Source organism: Larus michahellis, chromosome 11, assembly GCF_964199755.1.
Source record: "Larus michahellis chromosome 11, bLarMic1.1, whole genome shotgun sequence".
NCBI lineage: Eukaryota > Metazoa > Chordata > Aves > Charadriiformes > Laridae > Larus > Larus michahellis.
In genome coordinates this window covers 19,226,748-19,251,100 of record NC_133906.1, presented here as the reverse complement: position 1 = coordinate 19,251,100, position 24,353 = coordinate 19,226,748, and the positions used below count along the sequence as shown (strand labels likewise).

Sequence of the window (24,353 nt, the reverse complement as noted above, 5' to 3'; positions counted from 1 at the left end):
TTTTTTCCAGGCTGTCTGCAGACTCCAGCAGACATCATTTCTGCTGGAGCACTTACGGAGAACATGTTTCCAAGTGGGAGACAGACACAGGGCTATCCATGGAATATTAAAAAAAAAAAAAAGAAGAAATCAAAAATTAGATTTAAAGCAGAAATCAAACTGGAGGCCACTACACTGGAAGCCTCAACAAGGAGAATTTTACCTTTTTTTTGTCTTTGTCTTTCCTTTGGAATCAGTACTGCAAGATCACACTGAACTGCACCAGCATTTGCAAAAGGATGCTCAGGACTCGAATGGCAATACGTGATGCTGCTCAGGATTTAGGGGCATTAAGAGAACTTGGACTTCTGTAGGACAAGTACATGTGCATGCTCCACTGTGACCCCAGTGGAGCCTCGACGTACTGGGCGCTAGCGTAGTCGTGACAGTAGAGGTGTCTGCACAGGAGCCCAGCCCAACCCAGGAAGTGATTTCTGCAGAAATGGCCAAATTCCGTACTAGAATAATGCACAGGCAAGAAAAGACAACGTACACAAGGACGCAAAAGCACAGTGGCTCTAAGGTTGGTAGCAATGATAGCAATGAAGCTGTAGGTCAAATCAAAGATGCACTGGTCTATGTCTATCCCAGGGCTGAAGTGGAATGAAGGCCAGGGTTCGCAACTGATTGACGTTACGCAAACTCCCCAGGGCTTTCTCTCCACAGACTATACTCTGCGCGTAACTCATCTGTTGGGACCTCAGTACGTATTAGCATCCCTATTGCTGCTAACTTTCCTTTCAGCTCTCCTGCTCATACAGGTGAACTCAAGGCAAGCTCTCCTCCCCAGGCACAGTGCAATGATGCCTTTGAAAGATCTTCAGCAAAAGTACCAGTCAGTGGTTCGTTCTGTTCTAGTTTGGCTGGGAAGGACGAATGGACATTTGTACTCACACCTGCAAAATCCTTTCCTTCACCTAGGGGTGATTTTTACATTTTCCACTCAAAAGGTTTCTCCTACCAGCAGGAAATACAATCCGCCAGCTGCCACCTAATTAGCAGATGTAATATTCATTTGACTTGTCAGATCCCTTGGGAATTTCACATGATGAAGCTGTCCTGTGGGAGAGTTTTTCTAAGACAGTTGTTCAAATTAAATGTCCAAAAACCAAAGGGAATTAATTTCTCTGCCACCTGCCATGTAGTTTCCCCATGTAGGTTCCCCTAGTTTTGTTTCAGAGGTTTATAACAGGTGAGACAAGCTGGAATAATAACAGCAGTAATCCTTGTGTATGGTTATGACACAGGAGTGAGGACCAGATTCATCAATGTGAAGGAATATTGCACCCAACGGGAGCTCAGCTCCCATGCTGCCATTTTGCTGAAATCTCCTGATGAATCAACTCTCTGCCTACGCCTGTTCCCTGCGCTGGAGAACCTCTTGTACTATCGCTGCATGTTAACATACAATGGAGTACGTGGTAAAACCTGGTGCCATGCCTCTTGTGGGAACAGTAGGCACCCAGCAGGAAAAAAACAAAACAAAACAAAAAAACAAACAAAAACCCAACAAAAAACTCCTACCCAAATTCCAGACAATATAGATTTGTTTTGTTTTTCCACTTCTCCAAAATGGATAGCCCAGAGGATCACTTTGGAACCCTTCCCCATAAGTGGGTAGTAAAGGGATTCTCATTTGGGTTGGTAGGCACCTGTGGGTATATGCAAAGAATTACTTTGAAACCCACTGCGTATACTTCCAGTGACAAAAACGTGGCAGTAAGTAGAGAATGTGTGCAGTAGTGGGTATCGGGTGTACCAGCTTGGAAGTAAAGAGACCGTGGGTGTTTATTGCTATTACTGGGTGATGACAAGCCAAAAGGGGTTCTGAAAGCCTGATCAGCAGCTGCTTCTCCTCCGCTCTGAGCTGCTCTGCTGGGGTATTACATGGGCACAGCAACGCTACCTGACAAAACCAGTGGCTCTGATTCTTAATAAACACCCGATGGGCTTACAGTGCTAATAAATTGCATAATCTACTTACTTGTTGTCTGGTTTGTAAAGGTTTAGGATACAGTCTGCTCGCGCCTCTGAGACAGTTAGGCTGGAAACTCTCAGTAAAAATGAAAATGGTCTCCCAGAGAATAACCTGACTACAGAAAACAGGCTGCTAGCAAAACCTTCCAATACTGTAATACTATAAAATTGTAGAAGTCATTACTCCAGTACTGTCTCTGAATAATATCCCCAGTTTTAAATAAGAAAGACCTCTCCCATCTTTTCTTCCTTTTGATTTTCCGCACGAAAACCTGTATGTGAATCAAGTGTCCTTAAGATCTCTTCCCCTCTGGGTACTTTTGGTGTAAGGTGGATGGATGAAAAGACTCACACTTGTGCCATCTACAGGGAAAAGGTGATGGGAAAGGAAGGAAAGGGGCCAGATAAATCCAATTTTTTCGTCCAATTCCTTTTGTAGTCAGCCCTTGGTTGATTTATACAAGAGAACAGAAAAGGCCTAGAGGCAAGACAGCTCATCTCTCTGTGACTGAAAACACACTCCCAACCCAGCTGGAGCTTGGGGAACTTGGGTGCAGGTTGTCTTATTCTGCATGAGATTTTTTCATAAGCTTTCAATTTGAAGGCTGTTACTCATCCCTTTAGCTCATGCCACGATGAAGTCCCTTGCAGAGAACAGGACCCAGAAGTAGGCTGCTGGACATCCTATATTGTGCAATTTAATTTGGTAAATTGCCTTTCCTGCACTGGTGCTATAAGGTGCTCAGCTGGAGTCCATACACTAAATCTTGCCCCCCTGTGGAAATAGCCTGACACAGCCCCAATGACACACTGCAAACGCAGTTCTGCTGCGAGCTCACGTTGGGAAAGTTAATACCATTTCTATCCCACATGCAGATTTCTTCTTCTGGAAATAATAATATAGGCAGGACATAAAAGAGGCCTATGGTATAAGGATCTATGGGGAGAACTGACACAAAGCCTTCAAAGGTGGCGAGAGAATAGACGCCTTTGAATGCATCCTGGGAACTAGACTGTGAAAGGACAGGGAGAGGTAGGTCATTTACCCTTTCCTACGCGAACAGCTTGGAAATGTACTGCAAAACATTGCATCCTTAAATATCTTAACCCAGAATTGAGCGTTGGCTATGTTTTTCAAAATGACACACAGGAGGGGACAGAAGGCGCCCAGGGGCCACAGAGAAGCAAGCAAGGGAATCCGGAGTAGCAACCTCTCTGAAACGGCACACACCAGCAAACACTGGCCACTGGGCAACTAAAATATTTGGTTTGTAGGGCAGCCCAGAACTGTAGCTCTCTTTCTCTCTCCTTCTTGTAAGTTTAAATATACTTGACACACAAGAAAGTGATGGAACCAGAATCACTGCAGCCCGGTACACACCAGAATGTGTCTTTCTGTCCATCACCACCTCATGGCTCCTTCCAAGACATCCCACAAGCACCTTTTTGCACCGTCCTATCTCACATCCACAGCTGCGGTTTCCAGCAACCCCTGTTCTGTCCTGGGCTGCTTTCCCTTTACGATTTCCCTTCACGTCTTTCCCCAAAACAGCCCTTGCCCCACAGCTCTGCCCCCACCGCTTGATCCTCAGCCTTCCTCTCCTCCTGGCTGAGAGAAGCTGCAGTGACATGGGAGGGCATTTTGCTGCGGTGACATTCACCTTGCAGGTTTGGGTCTGCTTCACCTGCAAGCGCGCTCACCTCCCCAGAAACGGGAGGCTGCTGTCTTCAGCCGAACTTCAGCGCCTCAGCCTAATCAAGAGCTTGTTCTCCCTGACAGCCTCTAATCACCAGCTAGCCAGTTTACCAAGGGAAAATTTTTATCCTTTCTGCTAGAATTCATTTTTGTGACACCTACCATAAGAGACTTAAAAAAATTAGGCATTAAAATGGTTTATAGAGGGTATTTTTATAATCCACTAAGCTGTTTTCCATTTCCAGTGATATAACATCTCTCAGCTATAATTTATAAATGCCATCAGTTAACAGGCACAGAATCTTATCCTCCGATTTCTCCTCTCATATGCTTTTCCCATTTAAACTTTCTGTTAAATCGTTGCTGTGCTGCTAAATCCAGAGAGATTTGGCCATAGCTGGGGCGGGGGGGGGGGGCAGGGAAGAAAAAGTTTAAGTAGCTAATTAGTGTCACTGGATTTGGGGCATCCTATCATGAGAGAATATAGAGGAAGCATGTCCTCAATAAATATTTTGGGCATTTAAACAAGGCTAATGCCCCCTCCCCCCTTCCCCCCGCTTCCTACACAGCAACCTCTAATATTCTCAGAAAATAAAAAGTTTTATAGGCAGTAGGTGGCTGCTTTTCCATATAGGGACGATGAGGATATCCTGTCAGGCTTACTGACTTTTCAGTGCATCTGACTGCCCCCATGGTTATTTTTGTTATTGATTGCAACTCAGAAGGGAATCACTCTGGCAAGTGTGACTGCATGTGCCAGGGTCCAACCCGGGGACATCCTGGGAGAAAGCATTTATTTAAAGCCCTCCTAGAATTCATTTCATATTTTGATAGCACCACAGAAATGCCTAACAATAATTATAATTCTTGCAGTAGTTAGACATTTTCTCCTTTTCTCTGCCAAGCTTAGATCAGAAAACTCCAGGCCTCGCCATGATCACTGCCACTAAATCACAGCAGGGAAAACAAAACAGAACATAACATTTCTCCTCATTTGCAATGTCTCCAGCATATCTGCCTTGGGTCTGCTGGGAAACTTGTACTGGGCTGCATCTAGTCTTTTGGTTATGGAAGGTCCCGACTTGGAAGAAGCAAGCCCAAAGGAATTGATTCTTGGTTGCTTTAATGTGGGCATGAAAAGATCTCCTTGACTCTCTCTGAGCTTAGGATGGTCCATGGTCTTCTCAGGGACTGGACAGCCTCCTCAAAGGCCTGGTGGGTCTCCAGTCACCACCAGTTAAATGCTTTGGATTATCATGGGAGAGAAGTGCCCCCAAACTGCCGTCCTTACGTGGAGTGGAGAGGAAGCTTGCAAGACTAAACCTACCCTCTTGGCTTCAAGCTGCAACAGTGTAGGTTTAGACTGGACATCAGGAAACAATTCTTCACAGAAAGAATGGTCAGACACTGGAACAGACTGCCCAGGGAGGCGGTGGAGTCACCATCCCTGGATGTGTTTTAGAGTCGTTCAGATGTGGTGTTGGGGGATATGGTGTAGGGGAGAACTTTGTACAGTGGGCTTGATGGTTGCACTCAATGATCGCAAAGGTCTTTTCCAACCTGAATGATTCTATGACTCTAAGACATGGAGAGGGAGCAAGCCACTCGCCCACTAGCCTTTTATCTAATTAAGACCTAATTTTAGTGGGGTGTTAGGCTTGTCTCAAACAAGCAGAGGATCCACAGCCTTTTAACCTTTTTTCCCTAAGGAAGTTTGTCTACAGAAGAAAGGCTTCACTCCATTGAGGGTTACTGATAATCTTTCTTCACGTCTTGAAGACCAAAAAGGAAAATTACGGGCACATTGGCCGAGCTGAATAGGAAAGCTTCACCCACCATCGGGCCGCCTAGTGCTACACAAAAGTGAAATCAAGAGAAGGCGTCCTCCTCTGTGCAGGGGTTCGTATTTTAAATGCATCTCTCTGAATTTCTTCCCATTGGGAGACTAAATGCTTCCCTGCAGGCAGTGGGGGAGAAGGAGTGCTCGTTCAGTCCCTCATCTTCCGAAGTGGCTTAGTCACATCAGCGTACATCCCCAGCACTCTGCGTGTCCCATGTCTGGCAAGGCAGCACAGTGTGAAGGGTGTCAGCCAAGCTGGCCGGCCATACGAGCTGAGCCCCAGTGCCACATTTGGGGAGGAAGACGAAGATTGAGACAAGCAGGTGAATCATGCTCTTGTCACTTGGGGAGCGGAGATGAATGAGCCTACACTGCCGATGCAAAGGATATTTTCCTGCTGTCATAACAGCAATGGGAGAACAGATGGCAAATAATATGGACTGCAGCCGCTCAGCATGGCCCCTTGGCACTTCCACTTTGCTGGGTTGCTCCATGACAAAGTCTGCTTGGGGGAAAATGTTCCCCAGGATCCTGCATGCAGAGGTAGTCTCTGTTCACCCACTCAAAGCACCTACATGGCCTTTACCCATATGCTGCCTGGTGCTTCCAGGAGAAGAGTAGTTCCCCCATCACTTCCCAGATTTCATCCCCTGCTGCTCATGTGCCAGCAGACACGGGAGAGCTCTGGGTACCAGCCAGACGGCTGTCCCTGCTTGCCAGGGATCTGTGGACCCTCCCGAATGGGGGTCAGATTCATCAGGAAGAGCAAGGACTGTAAACATGAGCCTAAGCAAGAAAATGAGGCCAATGTGGACCTGGCCAGAAATGCAAAGCCATGTTCTCTCCCACGGGCAAGTGCCCTCCCACTTATTTATCAATATTGGCAGTCACAGAAAGCACATCTCCGCTCCCGAGCACCTGACCCTTTCCAGCTAAATGGATGCTGCTGAATCGGAGGGGGCTCCAGCTATTCCCAGTATGGCTTCAGTGGTACCTCATCAATGCCAGCCCTTCCCACCTCCCTGCCCCATCCAGTCTCACTGAAAAAAAACCCAAAAACCAGCCACCAGGATGGCAAAGTACCCAAAAAAACCCTAGGATGTAACTTCCCCCTAAAGCCCCCTTCATATGCAGTCTTGCACACAAGAGAAAGGAAAGCTACCCACAGAGCCAAGGTCTCAAAGGCACAGGTAGGTCATTTGAGGCTTGAAGTCAGTGTCTCTGTTAACGTTAGAACGTGTCTGAAAAGTGATTACATTCCTTGCAGAACAGCCTACACGGTCCAATGCATCAGGTGCTGCTCTTTCAGGACCTCAGACCTTGTCCTTTTTCATGCTGGTGCCTTCACTAATTGCACAGCCCCAAGGTTAGAGCGATGGGACGCAGGATCAGAGGAGACATTTCACTGCACTCTGTAGCTGCTGTCTGTGGATGGGACCAAACTGCAACAAATGTTGATTTAAAGAACATGTTAGAGGCTGCCTCTAATGCACTTGCCACAAGCCTTCAGCTCCCATTTATCATCTGTCCCCGATTCTGCAACTTGCCTAAAACTCAATTCTTTTTTTTTTTCTTCTCAAGACACCCTTTTCAAGACCTTTTTTTTTTTTTTTTTTATACCATTGATGTCTTAGTGTATCCCCTTGCACATTGTTTTTTACTCTCACTTCTTGAGAAAAGAAATGCCACAAAGAAGCCATGAGAGCTCCTCAGTAATCCGGCCTTGACAGGAGATTCCTCTGACAAACCAGAAAACAAGGTGTGAGACTGATACAAGATCCCAAAGCAAGATCTCTCTCTGAGAGAGATGAGGATCTGGGGAAGGGCATCAGCTTCTATACGAGGTATCCTACAGCACCCTGCCAAACCCCGCCAGAGAGGAGGAGCTGAGTGCAGCAGTGCAAGACCTGCACCCTCCACCACAGCACAGCCAGGCTGGGAGCACCCAACACTGTCCCGTCCCCTTGCCCACCCAAGTGTAGCAGAACCAGAAATAGCCAGAGATGGGCTGAGCGCCCCTGGCTCACCCATGCACGAGCAAGAGGAGACTGGACTATGGGAGCCATCCTGTCCTACTGTGCATCGCGGTTTAGCTGCCGTTAGAGCCTGTTCTGGAGCAGACAGCAGCATCACCACGGAACGGACGAGCAGAAACACACACCTTCCATGAAAAAAAAAAATCCTGAAGCTATAATCCTGCTTTTGGCTTGTTATTTCATCCAAAAAAAAAATGGTTTGGATAAAATAAAAATAAAAATCCACTAATCTTGTTTATGCTACGCTCGAACCAGACCCACAGCGACGCTTAATATCACTTAGAACACACTACACCACATTTAGGTACTGATGCTCCTGGAGGAATTGCTAAACGTTGAAATGCCTTTAAAGATATGATTTTTGGTCCTCACAGGACAACAATCAGGACCCCAAATATTTGGTAAACAAATATAATGGTGAAAAACACTGCTGTGAGAGCTCACTAAACTCATGACAACAGGGAGATGCAACAGGTGAACAGCAGGAACCACGACAGCCACCAGACCGTCGTGACAACTTAACCATGGGGCTTGCAACAGTTACAGGCACAGACAGAAGCAGAACAGCCAAGAGAAAAATCCTGCTGCAGGGAAGGGAAGAATGAGCAAAAATCAGGGTGGAGCATAGTGTTGCTGGGCAAAATCTGCAGGAAAGGTAAAGACAGCAGCGATGGGATCACAGACTGAAAAATCCTCTCGAGTGCCTTAGGATCAAGTGAACCTTCTTTAGATAGCACTTGATCCGTAATCTGGGAAACCGACAGCACAGAACCAAGTGCATGTAGCCCTGATTTCCAGTCACACTGAAAAGATGTTTTAAAAAACAAACCAAAATTAAGACAAATGCTGGCTTCGCTTGGAATAATTCATGAGTGCAAATTAAAGGAAGAAAGGTTAAACCACATCAACCAACTAAACATGAAAACAGAAAAATAGCTGCAGAGGGTCACAGTGCTCCATCACCTGGGGGCACCCCATCTCCGGTCCAAGGCTGTCGCACGCACCAGCACATTTTACCATCTCGCCTGCTGACTCTGACAGCAAATTCCCTTGGAGCACGTTGGGAGCCCAGGATTTTAAGCAGCCAGGAGATAACAGCAGACAAAAAAAACAGTGTGAGCTCATGGATGCTGCAAGGGGTATAATTAATATGGGTTTTCATCACCTCACTGCTCTCTATAGCAAAGGAGGATTGGATTTGGAGTGCCCACATCAGACCACTCAGCATCTGCACAGGAGACCCCATGGGACCCCCGCCTGAACGCTCACCCCGTGCATCGGGCAAAGTGCCAGGGAAGCGCCCTTAGGCAGAGCTGTTTTCACTGCAGGTCTCTGGGTGCGGGGACTTGTTTGGGGCCGCAGCGTGGCCCCACGACCCCTCTCCCACTGTGTTACCCCACACTTTGGGGGGAGCAAATGGGCTGACATGGCAGAGGAAGCGGTACTGCGCTGAAACAGCATGAAATCCAGGCCAGGCAGCAGCGGGTGCTGATTGTGGATGGGTTATTGTGTGTGGCAGACTGAACCTGCCTGGAGTTGCATATATGGGTTTCATGGAAAGGGGCTGGAATAGCCTCTTAACCCTCCCTTCATCAGTATTTTGTGCACAAAGAGAGAAGCAAAGGGCCCTCGTTTTTCTTAAGAAATTTTTCAAGAGCAGGGATGCTCTCGAACTTTTTAGAGGAAAGAGTGCATGTGCTGCACATCCCTCTCCCTGCCTGGGCAGTGGTACCCATGGACTGCTCCAGCTGCAGCCGGGGAAAAAAATCCCAGAGAGGAAGGAGATTTCTTCCCAAAGATGGACTCATTGCTGGTCTCCAGGTGCCAGGTCTTAAAGCAAATTCTTTCAATCTCACACAGCATCTTTAAGAAATGATAGATTGCACTGGCTCAGAGGAAACTGTCTGCTCCCTGATAATAAATGAGTTGTTAGCAGAGGTAGCAGGCTCCCAGATCCATTTGTGATCCAAAGGGCTTACAGCTGCTTCCCGTTTTCGCAATGCCAAAACCACAGACCACGCAGACAGCAAGGGATGGGAAGGCAGCCTCCTGCGCCTGTCTGCTTGCTGCTCTCCCGTGGCTAAAGGGAGACTGTCAAGTGCGATTTCTTTTTGATGGAGCCTTTTTTTTGATGTAAATTCGCTGTTGTGGAAAGTGAATAATTCTCTGCATTGGCTGCAGGCAAGGATAGCCAGGAAAAACACTGCAAATCTCATCCCTGCACGCTACACGTCTGCAACACCTCTTGCAGCTCTGGACACGAACCATCCTATAGCACGAGCGCCCAGAGTCCTACAGCACGAGCGCCCAGAGTCCTACAGCAAAGCAGCTCATTCCTCCTGCACAGCTCGATTACCGCAGACAGCCCTGAGACAAACACACCTTCGCCAAAGGCTCCCACAGTCCTGCCAGAGGATGCTGCCGTACCTCCCTCATCTTGACCCTGATTCTCACCACCCCCAGCCTCCCCGACACTGCTCTAGATTTCACTGCACAGCCCCGGGAACCAAGGGGGAGGGGGTTTTTGTGGTTTGTTTGTTTTTTAAATTTTCTTATCAAAGTTGTCCTGCTTGAGTTGCTAGTTTGGATTCACACTTCTACTTTCCTTCCAGAGACAGGCTTGAAACATGAAACCTGGCCACACATCGCTGTCACGCTCCTCTGAGATTGCTGTCAAACGGCGACCTGAACTCAGGGACAGAGCAGGGAGGGATTCAGTGTAACCCCAAGATTTTCAGGTATGTTTCAATTCAGGTTTTGGGGTCTAATATGGCTCAGCTGCTAAAGGATGCTAATTTCGAAATTTTGTATTTTTTTTGAGCAAAACAACTTTTTTATTTTTTTCCCCTCCAAAAAAGCTCACAAGGTTGCTTGTTCCAGTGCCATGCAGGGCTTAGCTGTGCTCTTCCCATCAGAGCTAGCGGGGATTGCTTGGTCAAATCCCCGGGTGCTATTTTGAAAATGCTACAGTTAGCATCTGAAGGCATTCCCGTTCCTCCCCTGATGATCCCCATGAGCCCCCGGAGCCTACTCCTAGGGAAAGGCAATATCAGCCAGGAGCGTATCAACAGAAAGAAGGAGAAAGAGGTCTGCTTAAAGACAGCAAAACCAAACCCAGCCATCGTTGCTAGAGCACTGCAAACACTACTGCCAGCAGTAAGCCCATGAAAAGTGAGAAATAGAAGAGGCCAAAAGGATGAGAGCATGTCTCAGGATGACGGCAGACTCCTGTCCTTGAAGGGCCACTACGGTACCGTACTGCAATACAGAAGGTGAACCTAAGAAGAGCAGTTTCTATGCCATGAACATATGTTTTCATCACCTCTTAGCAATACATCAGAATAGCACAACTGCGAACTGCCTGTTTCCAATGTGATGTCTGCTTTTATCAAAGCCTTTTCAGGCTGCTTGCAGGGAGAGCAGGAAAACGTTTGGTACTGCTGAAGTATCACCTTCAGCAGAGTACTGAGGAATTAGCAGAAGAACATAATACAGCTGCAGACACTTTGGGTAGGAGTCTGTAGATGTATTACCTACCTCTGAAGGTCTCACGGTAAGCTAAGTCAAGTTTGTCATGTTGGCTTTCAGTATTGACAAGGGAGATAAGCAGGCAATTCCTCCCGTACTGAGATGGGTGTCTGAGACAGTTCAAAAGGCCCACTCACTGGAGGGCTCTCATCTGATTACACGGGTAACATCAATGAGTAGCTTAGATGAGGGCAACTAATCCTTAGCCAGAAAAGTCGGATGGGATGAATTCCCTTCTTCATGTTTTAAGGACCTGCTGCTTAAGGATGCTGCTATGGCATGTAAGCAGCAACGTGGCACGAGCACCCTGGGTCAAACTTGGCCTTGGTTCTTCCCCTCTCTTCCTCTATTTCTCTACAGACATCTGACAAAGCAGAACTAACCTGATAAGCACGTAATTCAGTTGCTTTACCTGGTGTTCACAGAGGAAGGAAAAGTTCAATTAGGGGAAAGCGCATCCAGCATTTATAGTGAGAGCACATGTAAGGACTTCACTTGAGAACATGCTTTGGTGGGCTGAAGCTCCCCAAGAAAAGAAGAGAAGTTTGGGAATAGTCTCTTAGCCCACAGCTGCTATCTGAGATGCTATGTGTCGGTTTTCCTATTTCATCATGACTGTTAAGCCTCACTAAAACTTTGACAATGCTTGAAAGAGAGTTTCCTCTTTGACAGAGCAAGCCTGTACCCCAAAATAATGCAGGAGCTATCTCGCCTCCTAGCCAGGGCCTGCACGGTGAACTCACTGCCCCTTCTAATTATGGGCACATAACCATGGATGTGTCTGGGAACATGAAGAGCTGGTTTCCTAGTCTGTGGGTAACTCCAAATGGGCAACACTCTGCAAGCTCTGTGACCGCGTGGGTCTCTGTGGGTTCAGGAGAGGTGCTGGTATCTGCTCCCTCCGAGGTGTTTGCTGAGCCTGGCACACAAGGCTGCTAAGGTGGAGGATGTTATGATATAGATGACTCAATGTTAGAAATTTGCCTGAGTTCATCCACACATTACTTGCAGGTTCCCAAACAAGTGATGACTCTTAACGCCTGCCAGCCTAGGCTAATCCAGGTCCCAGTCTCCAGCAAGTCTCCGCTCTCCCATAAGCCTCCCTTTGCTATTCCCACAGGAGAGGAGTGCGGCGACTCCCAGATTACTATCCCCACACCTCAAAGCTGCAGACAGTGGCTTTTGGTTGAAACAGCTATAACGAGCTGAGCAGAAAAGACCCCAGAACCAGGACAGGCTGGAAGACTGAATTAATTCTGATTAAATCCGTGAAACGCACTCAGCTTTGCCTTTGCTCGGGATGGACTAGGGACAGCTGCTGTGCCCGACTGTTTTTCTGGGACAGTGAACTGGAAACGGCATCGCTGCACGGGCTGTGCCGCAGCTCGCTTCCCCGTCCTTGCCTGCAACAGAAACGTCCCCTTGGCCCCTTCCCCCACTGCAGCCGTATGTGGTTCGGCTTTCTATTACTTCCTTTGGTAGTTCATTAAAGACATTAATCACCTTCTGCACAAAGACATTTCTCCTGAACTCCCTGCAGGCCAGGCCTCTTTCTCAGCTGCGGCTCCGCTGGCTGCTCCGGCCCTTTGCAGACACGGTGCTGGCGGCCCAGACCTGGCCCCGTTCCCCGCTGATCTGGGTCCCTGCTAGACACCGACTGGGTGGTCGTCCCTAAGCCTCCCCTGCCACATGTGCTCCGACAAAAGCCTTCTTTCCAGCTAATCTTCACCCCACCACGGTCGACATCTCAGCATTTGTTGTCTGCCTTTGCCCTGGCCAAACGGTCCCATCTCAGGACCAACATTCAGCCACCCGCTCACATGCATCTTGCAATAAGCCATATATAAATGCACGTGCTTGTCATGCAATAAGTCTGCTGTGCAAGGTTGACTGAGGGGAAAGCACAGCGGCACGTTGGGACTGTCGCAGCAGCGGCAGGAGGGCTTCAGGCTGTGTTCAACACGCTGGCAGTTTGCATTAACCACCCCACGCAGGGGATTCCCTGCCCCAAGCACCCAGGTTTGGCTCTGCGGCAGTTGCAGCAAGGAAAAGGAAGACCAGGAACGAGCTGGTGCTGGCCAGACGGGAGACACCAGCAGGCTTCAGTTCCTATTTGGGCAGAAGGAGGAAAAGCCCTCAGAAAGCAAAACCTCCCCAGGCTGTAAGGGCTGAGAAGAGAGACAAGGGAAAATTCCAGCTACAGCGTGTCCATGGCCCCATGTCCCAGAGCTGCTGCCTGTCCCCTTCCCCATGCTGGGTCTCCTGATGCAGCGTTTCTCCATCCTGCATCCCTGTGTGTGCTCTCTGCTGGACTTTGCTCGCCTGTGCTCTCCCCACGAGCTCCCATGCCTGGCTGGTAATTTTTTCTGCTGCTCACCTGCCAGAATAGCAGCACCATCCTCCTTCTCAGGGATGGCGCCGAAGGGGGTGTGGGTGCTGCATGGAAGGAAAGCTAGCAAGGCTTGGGGCACTTCAGGGATATCGGCAGGCCAGTAGGAGAAAAACCACATCTGAATCAGTGTAGTCACTGATGTCTTTTGCTCGTTGAAGCTTACCGCTAGCAAAGATCAAAGCAAAATGTTTGGGAGGGTGGGGAGGTGAGAAACAGCCCTCCCTTTCATGCGAGATCCTTCCATGCTGCATCCAGATTACCTACAGCGGCTTCTGTATCTTTCCTCCGACCCTCCAGCCCTCAACCTTTCATCTCCCTCCCACTTCATCTCCATTAGCATAGTTACAGGACCTCGCTTATTAAATCAAAGCTAAGCCTCCTATAGCATATAGAGAGACGCAGGCACATAACTACATCCACACGAGAATCCTGCCATCAGTTGTATGTTACGTCTCAATCTCACACATCAGTTGTTTCCTTTTGCACACTTCCCCTCTCCCTAAAACAAATAACATCAAAGAATGAAAAGACCCTCTTGAAGAAGCCAAGATATGGCAATTTGTAGCTGATACTCGCCTCTTCATTGCCTCTCACTGCTACTTCCCCAAGGGATCAATCAGTCCTGCGATGCATAAGCACGTCTCCTCCTGAACTGCAACCCCGGGCGAGGGTTGGCAAGGGTGTGGTTTGCAGAGAATAGGGAAAATAACCGATATACATTAATAAAAAGAATAACATTGCTGGGGGTTTCTTGTTCTTTTGTGTTGTGGTGTGATTTTACTTTTTATTTTTTCAAGAATGCCCCAGAGGGAACAAGTGGGTCTCGCTGCTAAAGGGCAGCATGAGAAAATCAACTAGAGACTCGTTACTGTGTAAGCTAATGAGCGGCCAGTTCAGCAGGTGAGCAGGGAACAGTTTCTGCTGGATAGCATGCTGTTATTATTCTAATAATTCGGTATTATTTTGAAATGTTTTTATTGCTGGGATGATGGTGGATTGCTAATGGCTCGGTTCAGCCCCTTTTCTGCATCTTGGCTAATACCTGACTTCCTCAGGAGTCCTTGTAACCTCCCAAAGGACATTCCATGCTCTACTAGACGGCACTTTTCACAGGGAAAAACGTTACCCTATTTCAGTTCTACACAACTAAAGGCAAAGAAGTAAAACCCCATCTATCTTTAAAGGAATGCAGTTGAAATAAATGCATCTTTGTCTTCAGACTTGTGTTAATACCGCACCCCGGAGAATTTGGATCTGCAGAATATTAAAGTCTCTCTGACTTATTGCCTCTTTAAGGAGCATGTTGATTTTGTGTTTGCTCTGAGCTCCACGTGTTACCTAAGCTAACCGGGACAGTTTCCATATCCACTGGCAGAGAGCTGTTGCCTTTGGGGCCCTAACCCTATTACAGGAAATGTAAACGTATATATCTAAAATTCCCACTAGAGTTTTGGAAAGGAACAGCACGCTTCCCCACGCTGCCTTCCTCGCAGCCACATGCACATTTCCACTCTTACCTTGCTAATAAGTCAAAAAATAAAGCCTGTGTGTTTCTGGCTTAGTAGGATCCCTATTCACATAATAAAGCTTTATTTTTAGAGAAGAAAGGATAAGCTGTGAGTGAAAACTGTGAGAGTCACACAATGGACAGGTCTGGTCTGTGCTGCTGACTGTTTCTCAAATCCCTCCTCTGCCTGCTGCAGAGCCCAAATTTTACTTCTTCACTCCTTTTTTTTTATGCTTGTCAGCAATGAGTACTTGGGATCCTTTCCAGATGAGCAGATAGATTTACAGGTGTGAAATTCCCCTTATTCCTCCTCTGATTTTTCCTAATTGCGTCACATCAGCTTTTCTCCCCAGGCACCACTCCCACAGCGTAGGATCAAAAATTAAATACATAAAAATAGTCACGCAAAGAATAAGTGCCTCCATGCCCTTTGGACAGAAACAGACACACAAGGCTGGGGGAAACCCGTTCCTGATGCCTGACAAGCCCTGCCAGCCTCTCCGCAGGGCTGCCTTCGACGAATGACAGTGGAGCCCCATCAATGTCCCCACTGATGATATTGGCCCACGTTCACCCAAGGCTCTCCACGCCCAGGGCGGACAGACAGCGCGCCCTGTCCTGGGAGCCGTAGCTGAGGAAATGGCTCAGCACTCATCTTTTAAATACTTTTCCTTCTTGGGGAAAGCACATGGGATGGGTTCCCACCTTCTTCAGCAGCAGCTGCGACTGCCGAGCACCCAGTGCCCACCCCAGGCCCTTGGGTGCAGGAGGCTGGTGTCACCCCCAGGACCCGCTCCCTCCTACTTGGCAGGATTTCACCCACCAGCACCCTCCTTAGGGCTGGACCTGACTCTGCAAGGTGCTGGCATCTCACTAAACAGACATGCAATTACTAGAAAGCTACAGCCCATCCCTGCCAGAAATTGCGCATCCTTAACCTCAATTTGATCTAACGTGAATTGATGGTCTGTGATTCATCTGCCTGCATCACATCTTTCCCTATTACAAAATCTAAGGAGATGTATTTCCTTGTAGTACCTATGTTGTATTAATCAGACTACATCTGATCGTTAAATCCGTGTTTCTGTTGTCTTAAGTCACATTAAATAGTCATAGCTAGCATCCTGAGCTCTGCAGGGGAAAAAAAAATATGCCAAAGCATTTACATGAGATTTCTGACACTGTGAAAATTAAAACAAGTCTACCAACACCACAAGAATTACATACTATTATAGGGCTGGGCTTATTTAGATCATGGAAGTTTAATTATAAAAATTGCATTTTAATTGATTGCTGCTGGAATAATTACAGCAACACCTTTCCAAGAAATGGCGACCATCGTATGTTTGTCAACAAAGCAGCTTCCTTTAAATTCAACATGCAATAATTGTTTAATTAAGCCAAATTTAGATCCTCATTTGAGAACATTCAAATGTTTGCCTATTCCTTCCTGTCTCTGAGAGGTAATTTAAGAGATAAAAAGCAATCTCCAGAAATACTCTCTCTATATACGTAAGTATCCAAGAAGAAGAAGAAAAAGAAATACTTCATTTTACAGCTGATCTGGATCTAAGCTTGCTGCTATCGATAAGAACGTAAGCACAGAGTGAGTGATCGCTACAAATCCCTCTCTAATTGGTGCTCGGAGGCCTTCATAGAATATGAACAGGCTCCAAACTACATGTTCATTTTTTAATATGTAGAAGAGACTCAACTGTCAATATTCTAGCAGCACCCACAGCCCATATTCAGTATGAGGACCCCACAGTACCTGTAGCTGTGCACAAATGGAAGGAGAGGGATAAATAATTCATTGTTTTTCAGCCTTTTTACAAGTTTTCTTGCAGCTGCAAAATCCTGCTCTGTGTTTCAAGTGTGGAGCTCCTGGATGTCCCTTCTCAGTAGCCCAACACCTAAGCACGCACAAAAGCTGATGGGTGCACCAGCAAAGCTACAGGGCTCTGCACTGAACGGAGGTTTTTAAGTCGCTGGTCATCCCTGCAAAGTGGCCTGAGTTTTGCAGGGACGGATTTGCCAAGCTGCTGACTCACCTTCTGCAAGCACCGCTCAACAGGACATGTCCCCCAGGTCACTGCCAGGGAAATCTGTCGCTAAGCTGTCGTCTTCCCTGGGCAGCGAGAGCAAACCACCACTGTCTGCCTGACGCTGCTGGGGCTCACCTGGGGACTCCGGCCAGAGGCTGAAAGGAGTCTCTGCACCGCAAATTAAATAAAGCTAAGGAGCTTGGGCTGAAGCAACTCTCATCCCCTGAGGAGTTGGGCTATGCACAGGGTGGGGATGTGCATTACATGTGCATGGATGGAGGCTGAGATGAAGAACAAGAGAAAACTATTCCCAGCACTTGTTGACTCAGGTAAGCAGCCTCTCATCCCTTTGCTGCCGACAGGACACGGTGCTCCTGTCCGCCGCGGACCTCCCAGGGATAGGAATTTGCATCTCTGTCCTAAGCTTCAGCCCTCCTGTGCCCTCACACCTGGCACAGAGCATCCCTCTTGCCACACCTCTCAGCTCTGACCTGCAGCATCCCCTCCCTGCCATGTTAGGCCTGCCCTGAGCCCAGTCACGGCAAAAGCCAGCAAGGCAGAGTTTGCCAGTGACTGCGCTGAGGCTGTAAAGCTCTTTTCCAAACATGGCTGAAGACGGAACCTGTGAATACGTCTTTAAAGCGGATCAGAAGGGTTTTGCTCTGCTACGTCACTAGGCAAACCTTTCAGCTACGCCACACCATCATTTTACCCTTTCTAGTCACCTGGCACTGCTGCATGCTTCTGCTGAAGGAAGGACTCTAAATTCACCTTCTCCCTCGGCCTTCAAAGAAATAGCACAAAAAATATAAAGTCTCCTAACCTTTAGAGTCAAGAACCCTCAAAGCAGCAGGTGTCTATTTTCATACAGGTAAGCCACACGACACACTCAGCTGCAAACACAGAGCCTGTTCATTACCATCTATTCTGGGGGATGAAATGAATTCAGGGAGATATTTCAGTTAAACATGCCCATGTTTCAGTGATGCGACAACATTAGCATCAACCACACACATGAAATATGAGGTTACCGCACATTGTATCTACTTCCTATTTTTGCTTTCTTAATGGTTACGGTTTGCTTAAAATCATAATCTACTGATGTGTTATGCACAGGGGCCACAGGACCTGTAGTTCGACGCTGCCACACACAGAGGTATTCACAATCACTGCGTAATGATAAAAAGTCCACAACTGAACCTATTTCCACATCAGAAATATGAAAGTTATTGTGGGTTGTGACAGCAGCCGCCCCGCAAGAACAGCAGCCTCCTCATATTTTACAGATCTATCACTTTCATGGATATTATTGCTACCAATTTACAATCATCACTAGCACATCATTAGCAGCTCCCTATCACTGTCCCCTGTGCACAAATGGGTGCGTCTCATACTGCAAATTCACCCACCGTCACACCAAAGCCCGCTCATCCTCACTGGTAAGCAGATATATGTCAGGCGCAGGTAGACAGTGCCACAGTCGATGCTGAGATACATTTTGCATACTATCTCTTTAGACAGAGTGTTGTCACTTTGCTGCAGTTCATCCCCCACTGCAGCATCGCCCCACAAGCTGCTCAGCAAAGCTTTTTGCTTCTGCCATCACTGCTAATTCTTAATATATATTCTGTATTTTGAATGATGCTGCTTCAGGCACTTGCCATAAGGACTACATTTAGCACATTCGGCCGGATCCTAGCATGAGGCAGGACTTGCCACAGGGCTGGACCTGCTGGTCTTCCTCAGATGTCCTGTTGGAGACCCTGAGAGGGGCAGCACCGGGTTCACAGGGTCCAAACACCCTTGACTTAACCATGAGAGAAACAGGTAATGCCAATGACAAGGAAACGCTGTGCTCTCTATCTCCATGGGAACAAAACCTGGTACTTTTAACTGGTAGCATGGCCAGTCTTTTCTCAGAAGATAAGGACCATTGCGTGGGCAGGGTTTTTATTCTCTGTAAATAAACAGATCTTTCTGCTGATATCTAGCCTTAGCAACCGGGAAGGGAATTTGCTGGAAGATGAGGAAGGAATAATTCCTGGCAAAACTTTCACTCCAGCCTTACAGTACTAGAACCAGGTCTTCCAACAGCCTGGGTTTTTTTGGGTTGGGTGGGTTTTTTTTCCCCTAGGGTACATGGAATAACACCTTCTTTTGTGCTTACAAAACAAATGCTGCCTTCCATAGTCTGGAAGAACTTAGGAAGTTTTTAATTATAAGAAAAGAAAAATGAGGACAAGTGAAGTTGGACTGTGCGGAGTGCTCTGCTGGTCTGATCTAGGACAATGTGCCCTACATAGAGCTCAAATATAACATCCTTTGGGAGGCTGTCTTGCTTCCATTCAGCTTTTGTGAGACCACCCCCGCCCCCGTGGTACTAACGACAGATTTCTGAAGCATAACTACTATCGTGGTCTTGCTATCAACGCTAATGCTGTAAACAAAATCATTAGTGGCAGGCGCAGAGAGGGAGGGAAAACTATGCGCAGATGGAGAATTTATTCTAGTGATATTCTTGCAGTTTCTGCTTTCTTCCTGCTATCAGCACTGAAATAGCTCATCCCCAGCCACAGTCAGCAACTCTACCCCAGGTGGGTGACGGTTTCCCTTGATAGATACAAGGTCTGTCTTTTTTTTCCTATTTGTCTCATTTTCCTGCCAAGGAAGTGCCATTGGACTGAGCTGAAATTGTTGCTCTTCCTTGATGGAAACCTTGTAGTTGGCAAACAGAGGGATATTAAGGAAAATAGAAAATCTTTAGATGTGTCATTAGACACTCCAATGAAAGCGTGGCCAAATTATTTCTTCTCTCTCCTATGTCATACTGGCCAGGAGATTCCTGCAATCTCGTATATGCAAATACTCCAACAGAAAAAAATCACAAATATTTTTTTTTTTTCCTTCAAAGAGCCTTATTAATTCTCCTCCTGTACCTTCCCAGTTCTTTTTGCAGGAAGGCATTTCTCCCTTCTGTGTATTTCTTAGCAGAGAGAACAGTCTGTGTCCACGTCTACCCCACTCTCCACATGACTAAACCGCAGAGAGGATGTTTCGGCGAATGAGGATGCTACGGATGCGAGCCGACAACAATCCAACAGGCTCTACAAAGGGAAGGGTTCCTCCAGTCCCTCCTGACAGTCCTGACACACACACAGGCTCGGGGAGTGAAAGCAGTGTCCGGCACCAGGTCGAACCGAGAAATTCTGCGTGTGTCGCATCCTGGCAGGCGAGCCCCTCGTGCACAGCACCATGCCGCTCGCTCCAAGGGAAGCAAATGCTGCAACAGCCCCTACTGCAACTGCAGGGCTGCGTTACGGTTTTCATTTTCCTCTGGTTCCCTTCTGGTCTTATTTGTTGCTGCTAATCTTGGCATTACCTAGCAAGCCAGCTTTTTTCCCTTTTCCCAACTGTGTCATATAACAAGAACAGCCCAGCTCACGTCCTGTGCTTTAGCAGTGTACAAATACCCGCTACGATCAACTCTGTGATGCAAATTCAGTCTTTAATACTTGTTTTTAGAGTCAATGATTTTTCTGGTTCTTTAAACTAGAGCTTTCTTACCTCTCTGTCATTATTAGGCATGCCGCTTATCGTGGATCTGGACTCCACTTGCATCAAGCTGCTGTTTCCTGCTAGGTCTTTCTTAAATTCCAAGGACAGATGGCTAAACTGGGGCTGGAGAAGAAGTTGTTCACACTACACAGAGACTTCTCTGCACCTCGTGGGTGGAAAGGGGTGTATTTGTTGTACATCACGGCTATAGGAAATATGGGAAGGAAACCTCATCATAATGAGTTGGGCAGAGGTTAGAGAAACAAGAAGAAATGAATTGTTGGGGGTTTTATACCGCTTTGGAAGCAATGAAAGAGAAAACGCAAGACACGCTGAATAACTGCAGCACTACCTCACCCCTATGTCTTCGCACAAACCAAAATGATTCAGAAATCTTTTGCCCATGTGTTCGGGGTTGTCTTGCATGGACCTTAAAGGAGTCACACATTTGGAACAAGATATCTCATGTTTCAGACACAAAAACCTGCCAGTCAGGAATAAGCAAACCAAAGGAAGAGAGAGCACGGCCAACGCCGCTACTTACAGGTGTATGTCATTTCAAAGCTGTCGCTAATGTTCACAATGTCGATCTGGGGAAGGAGCTTAGGGGGTTCCGTGAGCTGAGACAACGCAAACCTAAAAGCCGCATGTTCCTGGGACTGTTGATTAGGAAATAACCCCCCTGGGGAGAAAAACAGAACAACAAGAAGAAAGGTCTTAAGCACACCCGTATTAGCAACCTCAATACCTCTTCGGTCCAAAACATTCCCGTGAGCAGAGGCTGCAGCTCCCCAGCCCAGGGAGTGCCTCTACACTCTGAAACCCTCCAGCACACAGGACCTGGGGGGGTTCGTGCTGGCTGTGGACAGGCTGGTAGCAGAAAACCTTTCCAGCCTGTGCGTTGTGTAATGCTGGGATCACATATAGGAGCCCTGACGCATCCCTGGGCCCAGCAGTCTGCGGGATCAGGATGAACCACAGGGTTTGGCTCAACGTCCTCACCCCCCGTAACTTTAGGGAAGAGAAATGGAAGTGCTGCCAATGTCACCCTCATAGAGGAGGAACAAGAGTCTTTCTTCCTCCTCCTCTCCCTTGTAATTAGGCTCAGTTTAAACCCTGCTGATGAAAAGGAGGGGTTTGCTCCAGAAGGGGTGCAGGAGTTACCCCACACTATGGGACTCTGCGGTACGGGGCAGACTGGCTGAGCCTGGCCCGACAGGCGCAATGCTGGGTGGATGGGGACAGGGCTGCGAGAGCTGGAGCAATGTGGGACCCATGGCCAAACACCTGCTGCTACTGGAAGTTTGCTGCATGGAAAAACCTTAAATTTAATAGGTGACAGTGGCCAAACTCAAAGAGGGCAGGAAATCAAAAGCTTGGCCCTCAAACGGATCGATCTGAGCAGAAGTACAGACAAGCCCAGAAGCACAGGATGATACAAATACGATAGGAACTGGGACCAGACCGGACCCAGGCTCAGAGCCTTTCTCCCCCCACAGACCAGGAACGAAGTACTGCGATAGACCGTCCCTAGGAAAAGTTTCCTGCTGCTCCCCCAGCAGGAAACTTGGCTTGCAGCAGATCCCTTCACAGCCTCCAGAAAGACGCAATTAAATTCAGACTGTATTGTAATCCATACGCATTTAAAGGGAGCGCTGCTATTGGCATTTTACAAGTAGGGAAACAAAGCACTTGGCAACAAGGTGGAATTAAAATAAAGAAGCAGGAATTATCAGTGCCCACCGTCCAGCGCAGATGGCTTGGAGAAGAAACAAACGTGCAGAGACCTGCTATCAACGGCACTTTGCACATCTTTAGCATAGTGGGCATCTCCTTGTTGCTGGAAAGGGCTATTTGTGCGCGAACATCCCCCCCCTCCACTGTTCCTCCCACCCCCAGCCTAATCACGGGTGTCAGAGGAATAAGATGCTAGTATACGAGTTAAGCTATTGTACACGTTTGTTGAAAGGGAAAAAATCTGGGATGTTGCCTTTGGGGTAAAGGGGGGGCAGAAGGGAGGGAGACAAGGATGCAGCATCAACAGCGATAAAAGCACCGATTGTGCAGCTGGACTCAGGCAGGAGTTGCCTGAACTTGGTGGATTAGCAATTGACTGGCATGGTAAAGAGAAGGGAGGCGGGAAAGAAAACCGGCATGCAAGGGAAGAGAATTTGGGGCTAGGTTACAAACCATCATCAGTAAAGATCAATGGGAGAGTAATAATAAAACTGGGGAGGGAGGGAGGGAGGCAGAGGAGCACTGAGAAGTTACAGCAAGGGAGAAAGGAATCGAACAGGCACTGCTGGTGCTCAGGGGAAGCAAGTAGCACGAAATGAAAAGAGACTTCAATGCAAAATCTTCCTCCAATAGCTCTGCCCTTATTCTTTAGCAACAACAACAGAGCGCGCCTGTTTGTTACCTCTCGTCCCAGTTACCTACAGATGAGAGCATCCTCACAAAAATGTATAATGCAACCGCTGATTTTGCAAATGCAGCAACGCACAATGGCAGCCCAGGCATTTCTCAGAGCAAGAAACAGATTATTTTTTTCGTGCTTCCTCCATTTCAGAGGCACTTTTCTCCCTCTGTCTTGGTGTGTGTGCAGGCATTTATTCCCAATCTTCCCCTCCCCCAAAGCCAAAATGATACATCTCTGCTCTTGCAAAGCTGGTACCAACGCACAAATCCAGCCCTCGCGGTTCACCCCCTCGGCTCTTTCACACACATACACACACACACATATTTTGCTTTTGCAAGCAAATGAAGGGGTCAGTTTTGCCCCACCGCCCCCTCTCCACCCCTACCCACTTGCCCAGGAACGTCGCTCCCAAACAGCCCCGAGCTCCGCACTCACCTATCTGGATATTGTTGGGGAAATTGGCCCCTAACACCGCCCCTAGGAAACCGGTGCAGAAGAAGGCAAAAATGTGCTGCATATTCCCTTTTGCATTGGCGAAAAAGAAGCCCAGTTCCAAGCATAGATTTGATTTTTCCCCCGCTCTGCTCTCTTTAGCTGCCTCTCTCGCCTCCCCTCCGCGGCGCCTTCAGGGTTGCGCGTCTCCCTCGCTCGGAATCCAGCGCTGAGACTGCTGCTTAACACCGCCTGGCAGCAGGATTAACTGAGCCCCGTGAGAAAGAAAGGGAGCCCGCTCCTCATCCACATCCCTCCCCCGCCACACACAACACGCACACGCACACACCAGCCGCTTCCACCCAGCTCATTCGCCTTCTCCCAGTTGGCAGCTCAACAGCTGGGAACCGCATCCCCCCCACACCTCGCCCCGGCTATTCCCCCCGGGGGTTCTGGCTGGGTTCTCTAAGGGTAATTCCTACCTACCCCTAAATTCCTGGCTTTCCCCCTCAACTTCTCTTGCCAGGAGCTAGAAAGAACCTGCGAATCAGTAGGTGGCAAACTCCTCTAGAGAAAGGGCTTCAACTCCTCTGCCTCTGATCCATCGCTTCCCAACCTGGGCTCTCACCCCTGGGTCCAGGAGTTGAACAGGTCAGGTCAGTCTCTACAGCCCGGCTCATTAGGATAACAAAAAAGGGACGTATCCTGCAAACATGCCTTGGAAGGAAGGATTTCAGAGCAACAAACGAGATCCCAAAGGATGAAAAAAGGAAAAAAAAAAAACCCATCACCTTTCTCGTTGATTTTTCCTGTACATCTTTAACCTGCGTTAAGGGTTTTCACCCCCGGCGCTTGATGTGGAGGAATCTCTGCTCACCAGCAGCATC

General features: G+C 47.9%; 1 protein-coding gene across 2 annotated transcripts in view; it reads right to left on the bottom strand.

The window, feature by feature from the left end:
* GRIA1 (glutamate ionotropic receptor AMPA type subunit 1) overlaps positions 1 to 23,849 on the bottom strand; it is a 128,175-nt gene extending 104,326 nt beyond the window's left edge. For both annotated transcript variants that reach the window (XM_074604479.1, XM_074604478.1), the window contains exons 1-2: positions 23,470 to 23,849; positions 21,160 to 21,297 (exon numbers count right to left, since the gene is read on the bottom strand). In XM_074604479.1, coding sequence (XP_074460580.1) covers positions 21,160 to 21,297; positions 23,470 to 23,551 — 220 coding nt within the window. In that variant the 5' untranslated portion in view covers positions 23,552 to 23,849. The remainder of the gene's footprint in view (positions 1 to 21,159; positions 21,298 to 23,469) is intronic.
* Between the last annotated feature and the right edge of the window lie 504 nt (positions 23,850 to 24,353).